This window comes from Sinohyriopsis cumingii, chromosome 16 (genome assembly GCF_028554795.1).
Source record: "Sinohyriopsis cumingii isolate HCF-2022 chromosome 16, ASM2855479v2, whole genome shotgun sequence".
Classification (NCBI taxonomy): Eukaryota; Metazoa; Mollusca; class Bivalvia; order Unionida; family Unionidae; genus Sinohyriopsis; species Sinohyriopsis cumingii.
In genome coordinates, this window is record NC_142976.1 from 40,775,178 (window position 1) to 40,798,299 (window position 23,122).

The 23,122-nt window shown below is 35.2% G+C and overlaps 1 protein-coding gene across 2 annotated transcripts in view; it reads left to right on the forward strand.

Annotated features, from left to right (window-relative positions):
* The window catches only part of LOC149780284 (zinc finger protein 236-like), a 96,508-nt gene that overhangs the window by 39,896 nt on the left and 33,490 nt on the right, over positions 1-23,122 (forward strand). For both annotated transcript variants that reach the window (XM_089937086.1, XM_089937087.1), the window contains 6 exons: positions 5,990-6,248; positions 6,463-6,654; positions 9,720-9,866; positions 14,070-14,319; positions 15,466-15,553; positions 20,430-20,672. In XM_089937086.1, coding sequence (XP_089793212.1) covers positions 5,990-6,248; positions 6,463-6,654; positions 9,720-9,866; positions 14,070-14,319; positions 15,466-15,553; positions 20,430-20,672 — 1,179 coding nt within the window. The remainder of the gene's footprint in view (positions 1-5,989; positions 6,249-6,462; positions 6,655-9,719; positions 9,867-14,069; positions 14,320-15,465; positions 15,554-20,429; positions 20,673-23,122) is intronic.

Sequence of the window (23,122 nt, forward strand, 5' to 3'; positions counted from 1 at the left end):
ATAAATGCTTAAATGTCTTCTGCCTGCCGAAATGTAGGTCAGGCTTTGTTGAACTCTCCTTTGATAGAGGAATTGGGAAATCCCAGTATTGAACAGTTACAACTTCTAGTTGCATATGGTCAGCATGCTTTAACAAGAGGCCTTGCAGATGCCTTGCATTTAGTGTCCTTTCACCAGTTTGAATGGTCATTTGGAGTTTTCTCATCTATCAGTGATATACCCATCTGTTTTCTTAATAAATTTTGCTCTGTCCTCATTGCAGAAGAACAATTTTCATTTCTGTTGCATGTTCCAACATATAATTAGTGCCATCTTAAACATTTCTGTGAGCTATATCGAGTAAATGATCGTTGTTTCTTCAGTTTTCTTTAGCATTGATCATTAGTCCAAATTTAGAACTTGAGTTCTGAAGAAGTAGAGGAGACAACTCCTACTGACAGTTAAGAAAATGTGTTGCTTTGATTTTGTTCTTACTCATGGCAGCCATTGAGTCTCTTGATCTTTCTGTATGTCTTGTGTATGCATATCTATATGTAATACTAACAGAAACAGCATGGGGAATTCTTTGACATGATCTGCTATTTGATCAGACTTATTCTGCAGGCTATAGGATACATAAACTAATCATAGTGGTACTGAGTTCATCTTTGATATTTGACTTCCCTTGTCTAAAGGGCAATCTTCTTACTCGTATACAATTGAATAACGCCAGCCCATTGTTATGTTTTTAACCAAACCATGATTGTACTATCTTGTCATGAAGAAACAGAGCACTGAAAAGAATGCTGCATTCTGATTGGGAAACTGAAAATGATGCACAGTTGCTATCTTTTTTTGGTGATTATTTCTAATTTATCTGCAGACTTTAGTGTTCTTATATTAAATGCATGAGGAAAATTTGCCTCTCTTGTTGATGGAAAACATACTGCAGTTTTGCATTTTAATTTTCAGACATGTTCTAGGGGAGTAAGCAACAGCAATTTGAAGTATTTGGGGATGGAGTTGCTACTTTGAGTACTTGAGTTATAAATTTAATACAGATTGCAGCCCAAATAAACTAACATTTTGAGTCATTTTTATGAAATACAGTAGATCTCTCCCAATTGGCCATGTAGCCACAAAGTTGGTGTGTAGTGATTCAAGTGAAAGTAATTTCGAACGTCTAAACTATCAGGCTAGAAAAAAAATTGTCTTTCTGGTCAGCCATCCATCTCAGTTTGTCGTTGCTGACCCAAATACTCCCACCCTACCAGGTTAACTATTTTTTTTTATTTAAATTTTTTTTCTCCTGAAATTGGTTTGTGCATCAAATTGAGCCAGTTTTGCCCACTATTTGAAACATTTAGTACATTACCGTATTTACTGTATGTTTTCGGACACTGTTTGTTTCCGGACACCATTTTTTTTTTTGAACATATAATATTTAAATGCCTTGTAAGTTTTCGAACATTGCTCTGCTATAATTTTTTCTACAATTTATGTTTTCGGACACAATCTAGGAAGATCTGCGGCCTCGCTTTGTTGTAAAATTCACTGCGTATTTACCGTTAATTTAACTGATACAAAATTCGCTTCATTTGGTAGATAATTATTTATTGTGATCATGAACTTCCATGAACTAATATAATTTAAATTTTTTAATCGTATGTATATATTTATGTATGTATGTAAGCAGACAGATAGATAAACATTGTTATATTAAGCCATACACAATAAGTAGCAATATCAAAGAATGAAAAGAAATATGATTTAATGCTGTAATATATTTAAATATATTATTCAGTATCAAGTAGCTTGTCCATAGCCTTTTGTAGGTCCTCGGGCGAAAAGCCCTCAAATTATGTATCACTATCATCATCCATATTGTTTAATTGTTTGTCATTTCTGATCAGCTTGTTTTCACTTCCGCTCAGATTGACACTGATGCCACACACCTTGAAAGATTTAATTATCATTGTGCACTTTTCCTTCAATGTGTCCATGGCATTTACAACCCAGTCCAATACAGTCTGTTTGCTGGCTGTCTTGAACCATCCGTTGCTGCTTTCATTAGATGATATTAATGCATTCGTAGCATCCCTGATGTATTCCATCCAGCTGTGGCAGAGGTAGCTCTTAACAGGTTTATTGATGCTCACATCAAGAGGTTGCAGTATGGATGTGCAGCCTCCAGGTATTATTGCTGGCACAATGTTTCCGTGCCGCAACTGTTTCTTCACGTCATCAGTGATGTGAGCCCGGAACGAGTCCATAACTAATGGTGATCGCTCTCTTCTGGTGAATGGCAAATAAATTTCTTCAATCCATCGTAGCATTAGCGTTTTGTCCATCCATGCTTTCTCTTGAACTGTGATAATCCACCCTTTTGGAGCCTTCAGATCTAGCTGTCTCTTTCCCTTGAAAATAATCATTGGCGGTAATACGTCGCCAGAACCTGCAACGGCTAGAACGACAGTAATGTGTCTCTTCTCCGTGCCAGTTGTACGAATCAGAACGCTTTTCGTTCCTTCTTTGTCCACCGTTTTCCCTGGCACAAGATCAAAGTACATCGGTGTCTCGTCCATGTTAATAATAAACTTATTGTCAAACTCGTCCTCCTCATGTGTATCCATCACAAACTTGTGGAACGAAGCAATCTTTTCTTCCAAATCCTTTGGTAAACGTTGGGCAAGAGAGGTCCTGCTTCTGAGCACAAAGTTCTGTCTTTTCATGAAACTCTCTCCCCATGAACGACTGGCATGGAATTTGCTCGCCGGAAATTCTGTTGAGACAAGCTCCTTGGCATATATACATATTCCCTCAACACTGACTGGAATTTGTAAGTCACGTTGAGTGAGCACCCATTGAGCTATCTTATCATCCATAGCTTGTCCATATGAAATGGGTCGTCCACACTTAGGCAAATGTCCATTCAAGTTCAGATCGGCAGAAAAGTCAATTTTCATCCAGGTACTCTCCATGGATTTTGGAATCTTGAATTTTTCTGCTGTAGGTCTAATTCCCAGACATTTTGCATTGTTAACGATATCCTGCTTTTGCTTTAATGTATAATGTTTATAGTGACCACGTACAGAACCGGGTGGAGCACTTTCGGGTTCAAGATAATCAGACTCGTCATCTAGAGCAGCATTCTTCGTAGGCGGTTCTTTTTGTGATGCATCCTCAGAATCATTAATTCGAAGTTGCTTCTGTGGACATCCTACTGGTCTCTTTGGAGATGATTTCGGCAAGGGAGAGTCCCTCCATGAACTAGGTAGTGCCTCCTCGCTTGTTGCATGACGTATGATAAACTTATCCATCAAAATTATTACAGTACTAACAATATTATGTTTCACAACAACAGCTATCCAGTATATAAACTTTTGATAGTGGTGGGTATTTTATTTATACTTTATATTTTAATAGCTTGATTCGGCTAAAAAAATATAATTGGTTGTTGGTGTAGACATTGTTACACATGAAACCACATCAAACAGGTGTGACAGTTATGGCTTTGATTAGAAACCATGACCCCTGCTTTATATCATTAAACAATACATCGGAGAATCAGTATGGATTAGTTAAATTCATTGGCATTGTGCAACAAAACAAACCCCTCATCCCTGAGGCATTATATATCAAGGTTTAAACATAGTTATTGTTCTATTGGTAGTAAACCTCTTTGTAGATGATAAATATTGATTGTGGGTGCTAAATGTTCGGTACATCGTGTGCTCTTTTAATGAAATCCAGATGGCTGCATTTTATTTCCGAACACACATGTCAAAGAAATCCCACAAGTTTTATTATTAACAATTATCACCTAGACACCTTGAAATCTCTGACATACCGGTACATCAAAACAATCTTTGAGCAGTCGATTGTTTCGAGTCAGCAAGCTTTACTCATTTTGAAGCTACCCTCGGCTAGGTGGGGAGAAAAAAAGAGAGAACCACAACAAATAGACCACCTTTATTTTTTTTTAAAAATACCAACATATTAAACACGCCAACTCGTATATTGCAACTTGCTTGTTATTTTTACCCTTCCTATGCGTGCATACAACACTCACCCCCTATGGAGCCTCTCACCTTTGATGCTCTAAGATTAGCCATCATACATGTACTGGTATTTCTACTCTCGATACTAATGTTTCTGTCATAAATATCTTAAAAATTATAATTCTAAAATCTTTTTATTTAGTTTGCATTAATATCTTAATTACACAGAAATTAAGCTTGCGCGCATTGGTAATGTAGATTTTAATGATCACCGATTAGCAGAGGGTTAAACTGTGGATTGCAAGATTATATAGTAATATGGCAGTTCTTTTGGAAAATACGCACACAATCGTGGCTCTAATACATGTATGGCTGTGTTTTCTGGTGGATGGACATGTATCACATAGACAAAATAGGCAAGTAATGCCTGATTTTCATTCATTATCCTTTCCGTGGTGCTTGACAAAATACTTGTTTTACTTTATGGCAGCACGTCATCATGTGAGCTAACGGTAACTTCGTTACAGACATCGGGGGAGGGGGATAAATCTATCTTCAAATGTATGTTTTTGGACACCTAACTAAAGAATTTGATATGTATTCGGACGACAAAAAAAGTAATTATTTGTTGCAGTCCGAAAACATACAGTAAATACGGTATACAGAGATACTCCCATGGTGCGCAATTACGTGATTAGCTCACAATTTTTATGAATTTGCACACATGGAAAGTGGTGATTCACAAGAACTCCTGCAAATTAGTTTCAAGTCATATGAAAATGTACTCTGAGCAGTATATCATTTTATTCAGCCATTCACCCTTAGGGTGCTTGTCAGGACACAAGCTGGTAGAAATATTGTAGCACTTGTCATGACATGTATTTTTTGGTAACTGTTTACACATCTGGTTTCTTCAGCTTGACATAAATGGTTGTTAAACTAAATTTGATTAGCACATTGGGCCCTGTAACAAGCATTCTGTCATAGTTTGAACCTGGCATCAAGGACGTTTTACATATGCACTTTTATAATACTGGTTATCCAGAAGACCCAAAATGGCTGAGTCCCAACATGTTTCATCTTTTAATGATGAATTCATTTGGCAAATACTGTTTGATCATAGTGATGAAGGCATTTTATTTTTAAAGTTAGGAAGTATATCAAATTATAGGAGCTTTGAAAGTGTTAATGGAGAGAACAGTGAATGATTTTGAACCTGAAAATGGCATTAAATACGAGTCTGATGTACATGCTGGATGGATAAAAACAGATGGAATGATGGTTAACCCTCATTTCAGAGGTATTTCAAAACTTGTAAAATTCTGCCTGCCAAATTAAAATACAGACAATTTAAAAGTAGAATGCACTTTTCATTTTTTTTTTCTCGTCACAATTTATCCCTGTGGGAACATCTGCTACAAAACCATATAGCCTAGCATAAAGGTTATGATGAATCTAATAAATAAGAATCCAGGAATGAAAATAGGAAGTAAAGATAATTTTTGGATCAAAATGCCTATGTTTGAATAAATAGACTATGGTATTAGTAGACTTAAAATCCTAATACAGCATTATGGAAACAAAAATCTGGCATAGAAGTCAGTAGATTGCTTATTCAAGAAAGTTCAACTTTGGCAGCTTACGTTGGTGAAATTTTTTATTTGGGGCAGAAGTATCCAAAAGACAGTACTTGTGATCTGTGTGAAATTGTACACAACAAATATAGGGAACAGATTTCATGAGAGGCAAGTGGAGTAGGGAGAATGTGAGATGGATGTTAAAGTGTTATGTAAATATTGAAGTTTGGCCGTTTCCTCCTCCCCCTCATTTTTGTTCTCCTTTCCCATTATTTTTAGACAAGGGGGAAATCTCTCCCGTCGTGATGAAATCCAAAAGCATCTCTGCATTATATGTACTAATCAAAATATATACCTACCAACCCTAATTTTAAAACCAGTGCAATAGGAAACATACCTATTTTTGCCTCACTTGAAAAATGTTTCTTTCAGGTGAATGGAGTGCGATGGCATCAGTGCACATACTGCTCGAAAGAGTTCAAGAAGCCAAGTGATCTAGTACGACACATCAGGATTCACACACATGAGAAACCATACAAGTGCACGCAGTGTTTCAGAGCATTTGCAGTGAAAAGTACTTTAACAGCACATATACGAACACACTCAGGGATTAAGCATTTCAAATGTGGCTCCTGTGATAAGCTCTTCTCTACTCATGGTAGTTTGAAAGTTCATGTGCGATTACATACAGGTACAGTAGTCGGAAACATTCAGATCTTTTTTCTATGCTAAAATCTGCATAAAATTACAGGCTTTTCCTACTGCAAGTGAAGGTTATTTCTCATAATCTATTGACAGACTTGGCAGATGTAATTTAAAAACATTTGAATTATAATTCTTATAAACCTCTCACAAACCAAGGATGAGAACATGATACTTAACTCTTGTATGATCTTTTTTCACAGGTGCGAAGCCATTTGATTGCCCTCACTGTGAAAAGAAATTCCGTACATCAGCACACAGGAAGAGCCACGTGGCATCTCATTTCAGGGAGGGGGATGAGCGTAGATCATACCGAAGTATACGACGGACACCCAAATCAGAGATCCCTGTGTCAAATATACCACTCCAGGAACCTATTCTTATCACAGACACAGGTATAGTAAATTGACAGACATTTTCAGGAATTCCTATGACACTATTTGTATCTTAGTCCTTTAACTAAAAGACACCTGTCCAGTTTAGCCTACATTTTTCCATTAGCATCAGGATAAGAATCCAAGAGCATCATAAATATGTTTTCAAGCACATGTATTACAATTATACAAGTGAAAGATTAATATCAGTGAAATATAAAAGAAGTACATGTAGCTTCAAACAAGCAAATAGCAGATGTATTTCATCAAGTGGATTAAAAACTCGGTATTTCCACAAGTGAAAATAGTCTAGTTTTTCACCCACATTGTAATGCTCATGTTTGAAAACACTTTATTTATGTCCAAACATATTGGCTAGCAATATGTATTAGACTGAAGAAGCAGATTTCCTACTGTGTTAAAAGTAATAATGTCCTTGGTTTACATTCACACAGAAAATATCAATAGGAATATCATTTTTTTCCTAATTCATGGTAAAACAACACATTACACAAAAAAAAGTGATACTATTATATCCACATAGTGGAATTCATTCATACTAACAACTAGACCAAACAAGAGTATAAAATTAGCTCAGATTTCTTAGTCATAATTTTATTGGTCTATTTCTGGTATTCCACTGAAAATTCTCTTGAAAAATCAAGTAATCTACAGCCTAGCATAAAATAAATACTATAGATACTTTGATTCCCAAAGTTATGACATCATTTCATGCCAGAGCTCATTGGTGTGTGAATTTAAGTAAAACATGAAACAATTCTAGTTATATTTATTCCCATTGTCAAAAGGCTCAGTGTGGTTTCTAGTTGATCTGTGGCTGTAATGAAGATTGTAGAAACAGCTGTGTATGCTTTTATCTGTAATTCTGACAATTGAAAAGATGATGCATATTAATACAGCAATGTAGTGACTAAATATCAGTTAATTTGTGTTGTAATACATTCCAGTTGTAAACTAGTTTTATGTTGGAAAAATATTTCAGATATAAATGAAGGAATATTCCAACACTTTTATGTTTTTTTTACACATTTTCAAAATAGGTAAAATTTTAAGATAATTTTTTTTATCCATTTCTTACTTGGATTCACCAAAAAAAAGAGAAATTCATTGGGCAGTACCTGCTTAAATTGAGGTTAATTGATGTTGTTGTCTCCTTTCATTGCCTGTACCTTGTAAATGTAGGAGCAGCTCATGGGTAAAATGCAGTGTTAATTCAGGAAATTTTTCCTATCACATGTTCTGGAAAAATAAAAAAAAATTAAAACAACAACTACTACTACTACTACTACTACTATCCTAAAAATAATAAATTGTAATACTGCCCTCAGATATGAACATTATTACCCCCTCAGCTTTATTTGACCCATTAGAAAGTAGATCTCAATTAAAATTTGGAAAATTGGATGATTTACCATCTTGTCCACCAATATCCACCCTGGTATATGAAATTTTCCATTCACTGTTGAAACCTGTCTTCTTGCTTCTTATAATTTTTCTTTGGGAAAATCCAGAATTGGAATCACAATCTCTGATCTTCAAACATGGGGCACTTAATAATTAGTTCATTTTTCACATGATCATTAAGAATTTGCTTAACTTGAAAGGTAATATGTTCACACATTTTGAGCTGGTAGTGCAAATTATAGAAATACATATCACATATGCTACCATCTCTAGTCAATCACATTACTATATGAGTGCAGACTAAACCAGAATAAAAGGTTGTGCACCAGTAGTTGGGCTAGCTACGATGTCGTAGCCTCAACTGGATTTGTTGTGGTTGAGGCTACGAACTGATCCCATCTCATGTAATGGAGGAAAAAAAATCATCACTAAAGTCAGAAAAACAAACAGTGTAGAAATCAACTACATAAGTATAATCATGTTGTGAAAGAAGTTTGGCTTACTTTGAATTTATTAAGCCCTTACACGATAAATTAAATTGGCATGATTACTCTAACCTTATCCTGTCCGCCATGACAGATAACGCGAGACTCTCACCGTGACCCCTTTTTTACGTAAGGCTTGCCAGACCATATTTTGGATATTCTACGCTATATTATTATCAATCAAGTGCGAATAATCGCTTCTTGGTGGAATTTCAAAGTTGCCGATAAACCGTATTTACTTTGAATGCACAGAATTTCTGACCCAAACGGCGCCAAATTTTTACTACGATTTGTTTACATTTCCAAATAAGGCATAAATGTCCTTATATGGCACACAAACAAACGAGGCTGAGAACAGAAGTAATCATTATTTGAAATAATATGGCGGATGATCTAAACAAAAATATCGGCTAAAAAAGGTAAATGAGATTTTACAACTATTTCTACAATGATTTTTGATACTTCCGGTATTAAATAAGAGGACTACTCAATTTATTGGATTATATGCAAGGAATATGTTTAAAGTGTTATTATTAGGCTAAAAGAGCACCGGGTGTCAATCACACCCTGCTTGCTCCATTAACACGTATATGCTCATGTTAGTACCCTGTCCACGAGTAAGGGTACTAATATTAGTACTATAGTTGGGCCAGTTGGGAACAAAAGATAACAGCCATGCCAGTGAGCAATTATGCTGGATTATCTTAATTACATAATCAAGGAGAGATAAAAACAGGTTTCATTTGAGGAATAGGACTTTAAATTTGACCAGACATTTATTTATTGTATTAAGTTTGAAAGGTTATAATGACTCTTTAAAGTACATCAGCACTGACACATTGCTTATGGATGGGTAATAAAGCATCATTGGCTGAAGTGATAGCATATATGAACTGCTACAGTAAAATGCCCTGGTTAGAGAGCACTGATGCCTAATGTGGGCAAAAAGCAGTGCCTATTCTCATAGGACATGCTACCTAAAGTGATAATTCTGAACTTTCTTATGAAAAAAATATATATAAATTGTATTTTTTCACGGGATTGCTTTTAGGAATTTGTATAGTCCAAATGAATAATGAATTTATTAGAAATGAGTTTTAATTGAATAAATTCTTTTAAGTATTTTAATGATGTAATTTTTTCTTTACTAATAATTATTTTGGTTTTTCTTTGCAGGTTTGATCCAGCAGCCTCCTCGGAATAGTCTAATAAACCATTATTTGGGGGACTCACATAGTGTAGACAGACCATACAAATGTAACTTCTGTCAACGAGCCTTCAAAAAGTCCAGTCATCTTAAGCAACACATCAGATCTCACACAGGTAAGATCCTGTAATGAACACGAGCTGGACAGCACAGTCTCTGTTATAACTAGGGTTTAGAAATTCAGTCATATGTATTGGTGTGTAATAGAGAAATCCCACATGAGGATCAGAATTTTTTGGCAGTTAACACCTAACTTGTATGAATTTTTTTACTGAAAATTCTGATTCACAGTATGGGATTTCCATTTTTTTGTAGAATGCATATGAAGGATTGCATATTTGCATATTTTTTTGCATGTATGTAAACAGATTGATTCAAAATGAAGAACAAATATTCTCATTTCAGATATTGTCATTCAGATTATCAAGCAAAAATAATGTTAGGAATTTAGTTCATAGTTCTCATGATATTGCTCCTGCTGTAACCACAGTCCATGTTTAATGATGGTGCACTTGATTGGTGTTAACATCATGTTTAATGATAGTGCACTTGATTGGTGTTAACTATGGAATCAGGACAAGTTCTTGATTTTCTGTGTACATTTGAAATAAATATTTTTGTGAGAACACTTTCTTCTTTGTATACGTTCCCCAGTCAATTATGTTACATTAGGAATATTAGCCTGCTACCTTGTTGAATCCAGCCCTACAAAAAAAGTATTATCCTCTTTCAAATAGACAAAGGGCAGTAACTCTTGCCCATTAACTCACCTTGGTGTGGCAAGGTGCTGCCAATTTTTTTACCTTCTCTTTAGTACACAGCACATATCCTCTGACAATCCAACCATTTTTGTGTTCCTATAGGCCCATCCAACATTAATTTTGAATTTATTGTGGAGATTTATCAATCTAATGCAGTACTGCAGGTTGTATCCATTATTTTACAATTCCTGCCAGTTTTGAATGATTTTGTCACCTTTCAGGACTTCATCTTTTAAGACCCATGCCCCACCACTATATTGTTGACATTATACAAGGTCATTATGAGTTAGCATGCCTTTGGCTTTGTTCACTTGCTTCCTCTGTCCAGTACAGGGCTCTTATTAGCAAAATTCTAAAGTGATGCTTGATATTTATGCTTAGTTTATTCATATTTCATGCTGTTTTGATAGGATAGTGGTTTAATTATTAACTAAGCATTGGTTTCTAATACAACACTTTCACTTCTATGTTAGTGATGACATTGTTTTAATGTCTTAGCAATTTCAAATACATTTCTAGTTTCTGCTTTAATTTTAAATTTAAATGCTATATATGCCACTTAATAGCATGGAAGTCTACCATAACTCTTGTTTTGTTTGTACTAAGTATACACCATCTATGATATGCAACATCTGTAATAAATGATCAGAGGAAGTCCTCATCGCTAATTAGTTGTGTACTGGTTTGCTAATCTATGCTATTAGCTAGTTAGTCACATGCTAATTTGCTAATCTATGCTTTGTTTTCTCTTTTTGTGTCGTTTCAAGGGAAATGTTTGCTCAACACTTGAAATTCATGCTCAGAGAAACAGTCCCTTCGGCACTGAAGAGAAGAAAAGACCAAATAAATCAAGGAAGACAACCTATGCTTTGTTGTTGGCAATACCTATGAACTGGGGAGTTTTCCCCAATTTTAGGCAGCCTTGTGGGTGTAAAGTCCCACTGCATGTCTGAACATGGTCTTCAGGCCTGTAAGTCAGGATGCATGGAGTTCATACTGGATCGGTTGGATCCAACTGTTAATACTACTGCACCATTAACAGCCATCCAGCCTTCATCATCCATCCAGTTGACACTGGTAGTCCAGCCACCTCAGCATGGGGATCTGTTTGATGAAATAGTCCAGCCAAATAGTTCATACGGGGATCTTAGTGACAGATTTCATCTGTCTAGCTGCAATACTATACTGGAGATTTCAATGAGAAATCTGTCTGTTCATCCAGGTCTTTGGAGCAGCTGATACTAGTGATTGACAGATTGTCTTATAATCTGCCAACCAGCAATGCAGGCTATATTGGACTTTCGATTATTCACTGCCTACCCTTAAGGGAGAGCTAGTGACATTGCCAAATATGACAAGCCAGAGTCATTGATGCCACCTGGCCTGATTTGTGCAGAGCTACAAGTCAAACCCAGATGAGGACCATGTGCACAGTGAGTGCAATGAGACACTGGCAAACCCATCTTATTCAGATCTGACTATGGAACAGACTGAATTCAGCTTTTGAGCTGCCATCGAGGAAATCTTGCAGTTGTTTGCCATTTTGGAATGCTCTCCACCCTCGTGTTTGAACGTAAAATCTAAATCAAAGTGGATCTGTTGGCTGGCATGCAGAGTCAAACCTTCTTGAGTTTCTATCTCAGAGATTTAGCATTACAGAGGTAAACCGTTATCCGGTTGTGCCAGTGGCAGTTGCACAGACATCCACCAGATCCTACTAAATAGGTCAACAAAGCCTATTAGTTTCACTGGACTCACCAGTGAAATGTTATAGGTAAGAAGATTTCAACATCATCTTCCTAACCATAGACAAGAGTCACAGGTTAAGGGACACCAGGCTGTGTTGCTTATGCAGTTAGGAGAACAGGTTATTGTTCACATGGGGAATCAAGATATTCTTCCCCAGAAGGATACCCAAGGTGGAGGTCAGATGCTCAGCATCCCCTCCCCCTATTACTTATTCTCCTAATGTAATATGATTGGGGACATATTTGAAGGAGAAAGCAAATTTTTAAGTAAATTTTGTTTCTCTAAGAATACTTACCCATTCACATTACTTAAAAACCCTCTCAACCACATTGCCGTGTGAGCCTCGTTGCTAGCATCTCACTTCGCTAAAAACAGATAATAAAATAACCTATAGAGAAACCCAACAATAAAATAAGATGACTCAAGAGTAAATGTAATTGTTTATTATATTAACTACATCCTAAAACTTTGTTACATTGTTACTTTCATATAAATTATTCAGGATTCTTATTGGCCAAACAGGTCATGTGCTCTGGTAATACAGTGTATTGGTTCCACAGATTGATTTCAGTTCCACAAACATGCTTGTGTGGGGATATTTTTATATCATGGCATGGGCTTTTGTTTTGCTCAGTAATTTGTTTTATTAATATAGATATCAATCTTTGCATCAGCCAGCATCATTAAATTTTCAGATATACTGCGATTCACATGAATTACAATATCATTTCATAGATCACCAAAAAGTCAACAAAATGTAAGATTAAAATCTTAAATTATTTAAAAAATACTGCAACATAATTCTAACTATGAAACTAGGTCACTTGAACAAAATCTTGCATGTGTTAACACTTAAGCAGTGTTATGCATAAAACCAGTTAATTCCTACCAATTGTTGTACCTTCGTAGGTAAAGATCTTTTGCAGGAGAAGCAAATTTTGGTCACATTCATGAATAAATTTGATTAAAATGTTTACTAATTTCAGCAGTGATGAATTCTCAGCCAATAAGTATAAACAGAATCATTAAGGTCATAGGTAAGATGAGGCCAATATCAGGTCATCAGGTGTATCAGTATAGGTCATCAGGTATCAATGTAGGTCATGAGATGTATCAATGTAGGTCATGATATGTATCAGTGTAGGTCATCAGGTATCAATGTAGGTCATGAGATGTATCAATACAGGTCATTAGGTGTATCAGTATAGGTCATCAGGTATCAATGTAGGTCATCAGGTGTATCAATGTAGGTCATCAGGTGTATCAGTATAGGTCATCAGGTATCAATGTAGGTCATAAGATGTATCAGTATAGGTCATCAGGTATCAGTGTAGGTCATGAGATGTATCAGTGTAGGTCATCAGGTGTATCAATGTAGGTCATGAGATGTATCAATGTAGGTCATCAGGTGTACCAGTGTTGGTCAGCAGGTGTATCAATGTAGGTCATCCGGTATCATTGTAGGTCATGAGATGTATCAATGTAGGTCATCAGGTGTATCAATGTAGGTCATTATGTATTAATGTAGGTCATGAGATGTATCAGTGTAGGTCATCAGGTGTATCAATGTAGGTCATCAGGTGTCAGTGTAGATTATAGGAACCGCATGTTTTTTTTATACATGCATCAGAATACATAAAAACCAAACCCTTGGTAATAAATATTTAAGTGGCTTTGCTAGCCTTGTGCCTGAAATAAATCATCTCCCCATGAGCTGGACATTCCTATCATGATAATCAGTGTTAAAATGTTACTTCCAGCTGTCTTGTTTTCTGTTCATTCAGTGCAGAAAAATTTGTTTATGTTCAGGAGAGAAGCCTTACAAGTGCCTGCAGTGTTCGAGATCCTTCGTTTCTAATGGTGTGCTGAAGGCTCACATCAGGATTCACACAGGAACGAAAGCCTATAAATGTTTGCTTTGTGATAACACCTTTACAACAAATGGCAGCCTGAAGCGGCACATGTCAACACACAGTGAGGTGCGACCATTCATGTGTCCATACTGCCAGAAAACTTTTAAAACTGCTGTCAACTGCAAGAAGCACATGAAGACACATAGGTGAGTTCCTTGTAGTGGCAAAGGATAGACTTTTGACATAAAAGGGAAGTTTGCTTGAGTTACTTGTGCTGAATAAGTTCAATATAATCCAACACAAACTTGACCTCCCCAAATTAATACCATACAGATCTGACAGATTACTGGATTTGGCATTACAATTGATTTTAGAGATATTTTACCCAATGTAGGACATCATACTGCATATTCTCATATAAGATGTACCCACAATGCTGTCACATAATATGCAGAAGATACGGATCTGCATTGTTTTCTCTGTCTAGAATTTAAAACAAATGGTGTGGAACCTGTTATGCCACTCTGATGATCGGTTGGATTTATAAGCTCAGGCTGTATTTTATACTTTATCTGTTTACATATCTTGCCAATAATACGGCTACCATTACTTGAAAATAGTAAAACCTTTAATTGCCATACTGATCAGATTTCTTGACTTCTCTGGAACTGGCTTTTTGGTACATGGCAGCTGAGTGATCTCATCCTCACATGAGCCTCTTGTTTAGTGTAATGGCTACAGATCACATTTTAGTTTGCAGAAGTGACTTTTGCTTAAGGTTTGGATGATTGACCAGTTTTTGGGGGTACACCAATTTCAGTGGTAATGCTACATTAGAGCAGTCTGTTTTTAATTTACCTAGTTGTCATTGTTAACATGCGATGTAAATTTGCTGCTACAGTTAATTTAAGTGCTGTGGTGTTTGCTCAATAGAACATGTTTGGATATTGTTCTCACAAAATAAGTCATACTTTGCTGTATATTGTTCAGTATCAAAGCAAACGATGGTTCAAGTGGAAAATTATAAGATATTTTATTAAAACATAACATAAAGTCATAAGATGGACATGAAAATGAACGTTTTTCCTCTTCGATGAGTTTGCAGCATTTGGACATGACATCACATGCCACAAACCCAAAAAAGATACTGTGATTGATGCCATGTACTCTTGTGTATGCAAATTGGCTTTTATAGAATGCAAGCAAAATTGCATGTTTACATTTCATTGTAAAGTATCTCATTCTGTCTGAATAGGGTTGTCCATCAACTTTGTTTTTTCCGTCAAACAAAAACAAGTCTTTGTGATGCAGAAAACCAATACACCGATAATAAATCTGGTATATATTTGCAGGCATGAGTTAGCCATGCAAGCAATGCAGCACCAGAATCAGGAACACAGCCAGTCATTATCTATGCAGCCCAACCATCATGTGGAACAGGTAACTGATTGTAACCTTGCAACCATGAGAGAGAGAGTATGTGTTGTTATTGGTCTTGATATTATTGTCTGGGTCAACAAAGTTTGTATTTAGGTCCATGCCACCCAAACCATTTCCTGGCCTTCATGAATTCTTATATACATGTTTGTCAGAAGGACACTATGCTGTGGTTCTAAAACTAGGTCATTTTGACTGACATTTTATGCTCTTTTGAAACTTCATTTTCAATTTAGCACTGAGTTCCATGTCTTCCATGTTATTATAAAAGTTGGACCGCTCTGGTCATAAGATCGTCCACCTTGGAGTCAGGCGGTCATGGGTTTGAACCATGACCAGGTCATACCAAAGATTTATAAAACTGATACTAGCAGCTGCCTGGCTTGGTACTCAGCTTTAAGAGGTTAGTATTGTGACTGGTTGGCCCTATGTCAGGATATTGTGATGGGGTTGGACATGATGCTAGATATATGCAGCATGATGCTCCAGTGCTAGACATCACTGTAAATTTCCATGATGCAGACACTGTAGTGATATGAGTGAAATTGTTAAAGCTATGATAAAAATATTTTTAAATATACATATTTTTGCATGTGTGTGGGTAAAGAGTATTGTACTACTAAGTCACTATGACCTACTTTCATGTTAAAACAGTTACTTGCATACAAACAAGATTTGCTATCTTCTGAATGCACATTTCTCATTTTTGTATTCACTTCCATTAGGTTATCTAATAGTAGTACCATATTTCATCTATTTTTTCGTACCCTTTAATTTTTGCACACAATCCAGTTATCAAACTAATAATTATTTAAATGTATCATATTTATTTGTACATATCACCTTGTATTTTTCGAAAAATCCTTTAAATTATCATAACATTTCTACTAAGAAGATTTACGTTTGCAAAAAATATTGAAGATGCCATATAGCCATTTTGTTTGAGAAAATACAATGATTGATGCATAAGCTCTCATACTGTCATTACAATACCTACGGTGTTATTAACAACTGGACAAAGGCCTTCACAGAACATCATCCTTAATTATCGTTAATTAGTTCTTCTTATTAAGTCTGTCACTGTAACGAAACACCAATTACATTTTAAAATAGTTCCAAAGCCCTGTGATGTTTTATTATCCAACAAAAATTAAATCTGAGTACATGATAAAATGAAGACCACAGACCAATGATGAACTAGTTTTATTGTTTTATTATAGTCATGTACAAATAAATTATGAAAACCTTGCCATTTTCTATCGTCAGTTTGAAAGTCATGGACTCCGTTAAATCAGTTCGTGCATATTCAGTCTTTTAAGTGCTTGTACTGTTTTGATTTGGATAATTAACATTTTGTTACAAATCTATTCTAATGTATACCCCTCTATTGTTATCTTCATTGGCGAGTTCCAATAACAAGTAATATGTATGATCGCTGGCCTTTTGCAACATCTTCTGTATTGACAATGGCCTCGATATCACATTGACAGATTTTCATTTCCCTAAAGAGAGCCTCATTTCCCTACTGGTAGCCTCCCTGATTTGACCTTCATCTGTCAAATCTTGCCCTCTATCTGGTTTCATCTAGAATAACCAAAGCTCTGAGCATATTTAATCAGCATATAAATAACACTGCATAGCCATGTTGTTATTGTAACAATGTACATAATTAAAACAAGAATGAATTGTTGATTTATTTTGTTTATTGATTATGAAATAAAGTTGTCCTAATAGATGAGGATTATCACAATTGTCAGGTAACTAGAAATAGTCTTTTTTCTCTTTGCAAAAGCTATAATTAAAAACTGCCCTGAATAAATACGGTCTTGTACACTGACAAAATATCTTTCTCTCGCACACATGCACATGCTCGCGTGCATTAACTAAAACATGTTTTTTAATTCTTTATATGTTTTATTGTAATTTGAAAATGAGATTGTTGCTGTAAGAATACAAACTGCACTTAGTTTCTTAACAACATGGACTCGGATCATTGTGTGGACCTGCTTGTTGGTCTAATCGTTGCATACAGTTTACCTGTACATGTTCAGGCCATCTTAATCATTTTGCCAACATTACACAACATAACAGCTACAAAAATGTATGTTCTAAATGCAGATGAGCTTGCATGCTGAAACATTATGCTCTCTCTCTCTCTCTCTCTCTCTAAAAACATAACAAAAATCTTTTTGAGTACTTCATTTTATTGTGATAGGATTCGTGAGGTGAGAACAGAATGAGACAGAAATAATATGTTTATTTTGTACATTTTTTTACCGTTGGGTTGTTGTGTTTCATATAACTTGTTTGGGTATGATCCCTTTATTATTTGTACACTGTACCACAAAATGATAATTGTTTATTTTTCGTACAGTGAAATTAATAATTATTTTTTTGTGTACGAAAATTTACATGAAATATGGTAGATTCATACCACAGCTAGTATTTCAACTTTTCTCATGCCTGCTAAGCATGTTAATTCTAGAACTTTTCTGAAATTAAATGGGCTGAAAGATTTATAAAGCCAAGTTAATATGGTCTGGCTTGCCTCATGATGCACCACATATCAGTTGTGCATTTGTCAATAATTTCTTTGTTGGGCATGTCAGATTTTATCATCAATACCTCAGACAAGTGCATTATCACATTGGTTGAGTTGTGACCATTCTGGAAGTCTTATTTTTGAGTCGGTTTGATCGCACTTGGAATATGCAGACATATCACCAGTATCTAGGATGAGGACAATAACTGAGATGCCAGCTATTCCAAGTTGGGCAGAATCATTCCTATTTTAACTTTAAGTTGTGCCATTGTGCCAGTATGATTTACCAGATTCTGATATTTTGGTCAGATTAAAATTTATGTATGCAAACCCATGTATGTTTGTAGGAAGCACAGTTCTACGAGAAAGCACATTGAATCATTGATGTGCAATGCTTGAAATAAATTGCTGTATAATTATTTGATATTTTTTTTCTCTGTTAAGACTCCACTTTTTTAAAGCTGACATTCCTGTTGCACATCAGGGGAGGTGGCATGTCAGTGAAAAGTGACATTGATATATATCTTAATGAGGTGATCTTGCATCTGATTGGTTGACATTTCTATTGCACATCAGTGGAGTTGGCATCTCAGTGAAAGTGATGATTATATTTATCTTAATGAGGTGATCTTGCATCTGATTGGTTGACATTCCTATTGCACATCAGTGGAGTTGGCATCTCAGTGAAAAGTGACAATTATATTTATCTTAATGAGGTGATCTTGCATCTGATTGGTTGAGCTTTTTTACCATTCTGGAGGCCATATTTCTGATCCGATTTTGATCAAAGTTGGAATATGGGTTAGTGTTGTCAATATATTGGATGAAGTCACAGAAAGAAAATAGACAATTTGGGGAAATTTGCTTCTACTGCAAGAGGGAAAAATTTGTAAATATAATCTATTCATATATTCCTGAGCTGGTATGAGAAAATGTGCAAATTGTGTTGCAGTTTTTTTGGTCAGAGATTAACCAGATGGAGATTATATGAAAAGCTATACTACTGCAAATTTTCATCTGATTCTGGGGAATCCAGATGATGGCTACATATAGGATGTGCTCAGTACTTCATTTATAGATGTGATTGGTTGAGTTTTGGTCACAGTCTGTAAATATTTACATAATTGGTAACCATTTAAATAAATGTGTAGGTGGCTCTCAGTGACACAGAAACCATCCCAGTTCCAATTAAATGATACATTTTCACATCACTGCTTAAGACGATTGTTTAGTAAGATCTTTGTGTTAGTTATTTTCTTATGGATGACATTCACATTTGGCATTACTAGGGAAAAGTTGATGAGAATTGGTTGTAGCACATTGCACATCCGATTGATTTTCTGATCTTGCTGACCAAAAGATTATTGATTTACCTCTGAGAAGCATGCAGATTTTTTCACCTGCAATTTTCTTTGACTGTAGAGCACTTAGTGTCAGCAGCAGAAATGTTGCATATTTTGAACAAAGTGTTCTGCATAGATTTCAGCCAAAGTAGATGAAGCAATATTTCTAAATGATAAGAAAGTTTTGAAAATGTTGGTACCTTTGAAATTAAGTTTTTTAATTTTGTATTAATTCTTCTGAAGTTTCATATTGATGGACAAAGACAGAAATAGTATTCCCAATGTAGGTGATCTGAAGCAACGTAGGTGATCAGAAACCCAGTTGTAGGTCTTAAAAATGTATGTGTAATTTCATCTTAGGAAGGAAAATCCTGATAACCTAGAAGAAATGTAACAAAAAGCATATACTACAGTTGACTCAGTTTAAAACTTCAGGTAATTAGTGACAAGTATTTGAATATAAGAATATGATTATATAATTGTGGTACAGTGATACACGACCTTGAGTGATCTGAAAGAATCCATTACATAAACATGTAGGACAGTAATTAACTTCATGTAAAAAATCATATTTCATACTGTGGAATAGCATGCAATATTGCTGACTTGTTCAAAGTCTTTTGAATTAATGGTTGATCAATAGAATCTTGAGTATGTATTCATCAGGTACAGAATTTTATGAAATTCTTAGAAATTTTTATTTTTTAAATGAAGTTGATTTTCATTTATGTGAAGAATTATGTTTCCTTTAGTACTTAAATGGATTTGGGATAAGGTCTTATTAATTGTTTTTTTTCATCTTGAAATTTGTGGTTTGTAGCAACATATGAATGCACGAACATTGGTACCACTGAAAAATGGAGAATTCGCAGAAATATAAAATACCACTTCCTGCCAGTTCTGGTTTGTAGAAGTAGTTAGCGTGTTTCCTAAATTTTGTATTTGGTAAATACTTGTGTAAAATCTTCTATTTATTATCTTTTGATTTCCCCAGATCCAGGTGTGTATAGCCGATGATCCCATGAGCACCCAGGACTCCACTCTAGCTCAGTCCCATCAGGGTGGAGCAGCTCATGATTTGAACAATCTGCATGCACAGGACTTGGGCCAGGGGCAGGAGATTACCAATGGCACTGACCTGGGCCAGCAGACATCACTTCTGGGACAGACCAACCTACAAGATGCTCTGAACAGTGCTCACCTTGATCAGCAGCTTCAACAAACACTCAATCAGCAGGTGGGCAGGTTCACACCATTCCAGAAATTTCTTTTATAGAGCTTAGAGCACTAATTTATTTTTGGTAAATATCAAAGAATCCTTTAGTAAACCACAGTTAAAATGAACATGGTTTCAACTTTCCACTTAGCTTTTGCATTTACCAAGTATGTTGTTCCCAGCCTACATGACACTTTAACAGCAAGAATCAGTCTATCAGTATAGGTTCGACTTTCACCTCAAAACCAGTCAGGTGTTACAAACTCCAGAACTTAACCATATTTTTAATGTCAAAATACCCAAAGTTTTGTAATGTTTGTATGAGCATACAGCAAATTCTTTATTGGATTGGATCCGGTGAGAGAGAGAGAGAGAGGGTGCATGAATCAAAATCTACTCTTGAAAATTACATGTCATGATAACTCACAGTGAAATCCATAAATTGTGGCTTACCAGTTGAATTGTTATATTCATTAATTACTCATTTATTTATTTATTTACTTACCTATTTATTATCAGAATCACCCAACTATTTTTCTCATACTACATTATATATAGTATATCTGAGCACTGCACTTTTTTTTTTTTTAAATTCATTTTAAGTATACAAGTTGGACAGTTGACATCTGGTTGTGATGATTTTGCTTTCAGACAGTGGCTGCTACAAGACAAGGACATGGTACATTGATATCAATTAATTAGGGATGAGCGTTTTAGGCAGGACTAGCTAAAGAGTTGTATTCTATGTTCATAAACCTTGTGCACCTGTTTGACTACATCAGGCATATGATTCACTCGGCCCAGAAATAAGTATGTGGTTTGAACTGCCTTGTGAAATAAAATGATGAAAAATATTCATTTTAAAGCATTATTTCCACCTGGATTTTATTTTAAAAAATTGCATTCTACATCAGATTTGCATATCATCGAAATGAAGATTTCTTAGAACAGATGAGACATATGCAGTTTTAATTAGAAATTGTATTTTTTTATCACAGGCATTACATGAATTGTGTTTTCTTTATTACATCCTAGGGGTTTAAACTACATAACAAGAAAAGTTAAAACCCAGCAATCATTCTAAAATCAAAAAAATAAATGTATTTCACTAAAATACAAACTAAGTGCTGTTCAGTAAAACATACCTCGGACCCAGGGATGGCACTTTTAAAGTGGGGTACTCACCCATAGATGCAATTTAGAATTTCCTGATCATTTTAATACGAACTCTATGCAATTAAAGTACCCTGGCATATAGTTTTGGGTAAAAACTGCCTTCCCTAGGTACCATGTATGTTTAAATGGAAGTATAAAAACAGCTTACAATATAGTATGAATCCCATTATTTCTTACGTGTAAAATACCAATTCCACAGTAATCCGGAAATGGCTCAAAGGTATTCTGAACGAGGGGCCTAATGTGTTTATGTGCTAGCACCACAGAGAAACACTGTTCTGTTATCCAAAGGTTTTTACTTCAAGGTAATTCCAGTGAACGAAGAATGTCCAAGTCCTTGAACAATTTCACAATAATTCAGCAAGGTACTGTCTGTTTAGAATGAATGCTTCAACTCTGCATTTTCATTTAACAGTGAATTAATAAATCTAATTCCCCGTCATTACTCATAAGACTGATAACGCTAAAGAATGAGAACACTGCATGTCTAATTCCTTTATACAATTGCTATATATGCAGCAAATAAAGAGATCTGATTCACTAGAAATAATTCCAGGTATCTAAATTATTTCATATTATGAAATATTTTAACAGTCAACATTTGACATTTTGAATAACTGAGTGATTCGGCAGCAATCATGGTATGTCTAAAGTACAGATGTTCTTATAGGATCACATGATGTTAACTTTATGTCCATTCAATGTTAATGACCTATATGGACCACATCTTGTTGATGACCTTGAAAATCATTTGAATTTATTCATTGCACTGTCATGTGATGTGCATTTTATAGTGTTAGAATACCAATTATAGGAATAGTCATTAACTCAGATGACTCAAATGAAAACTGTAATATAAAAATTATATATGTGATACAGGTATCCATAACACTTTCAGTGTGTAAGTTAGTAAAAGCACTTGTGTGAAAATAACATTTCTTTGTATTTAGAGTACAAGCAATCATGATGATCAGTTGCAATACCATGACATCAGGAACAGCAGAAATGCACTCAGTTTTTCATGTCAGTATGTAAAGCACACAACTACTTTTCAAAGATTGAAGGGCTGTTCCATTATAACATATATGGGACCCAGGGAAGGCACTTTTAAAGTGGGGTTCTCACCCATAGATAAAGTTTAGTAATTTCTTATCATTTTACTATGAACTGCCTTCCCTGGGTTTAAATGTATATTTAAATGGAACAATCCTAAGATACTGTACAGAAACCCTTATTTTGACCACTATTCAACAAAAAAAAGAACTTTATTATTTTCTAAGTTATCAGTATATACA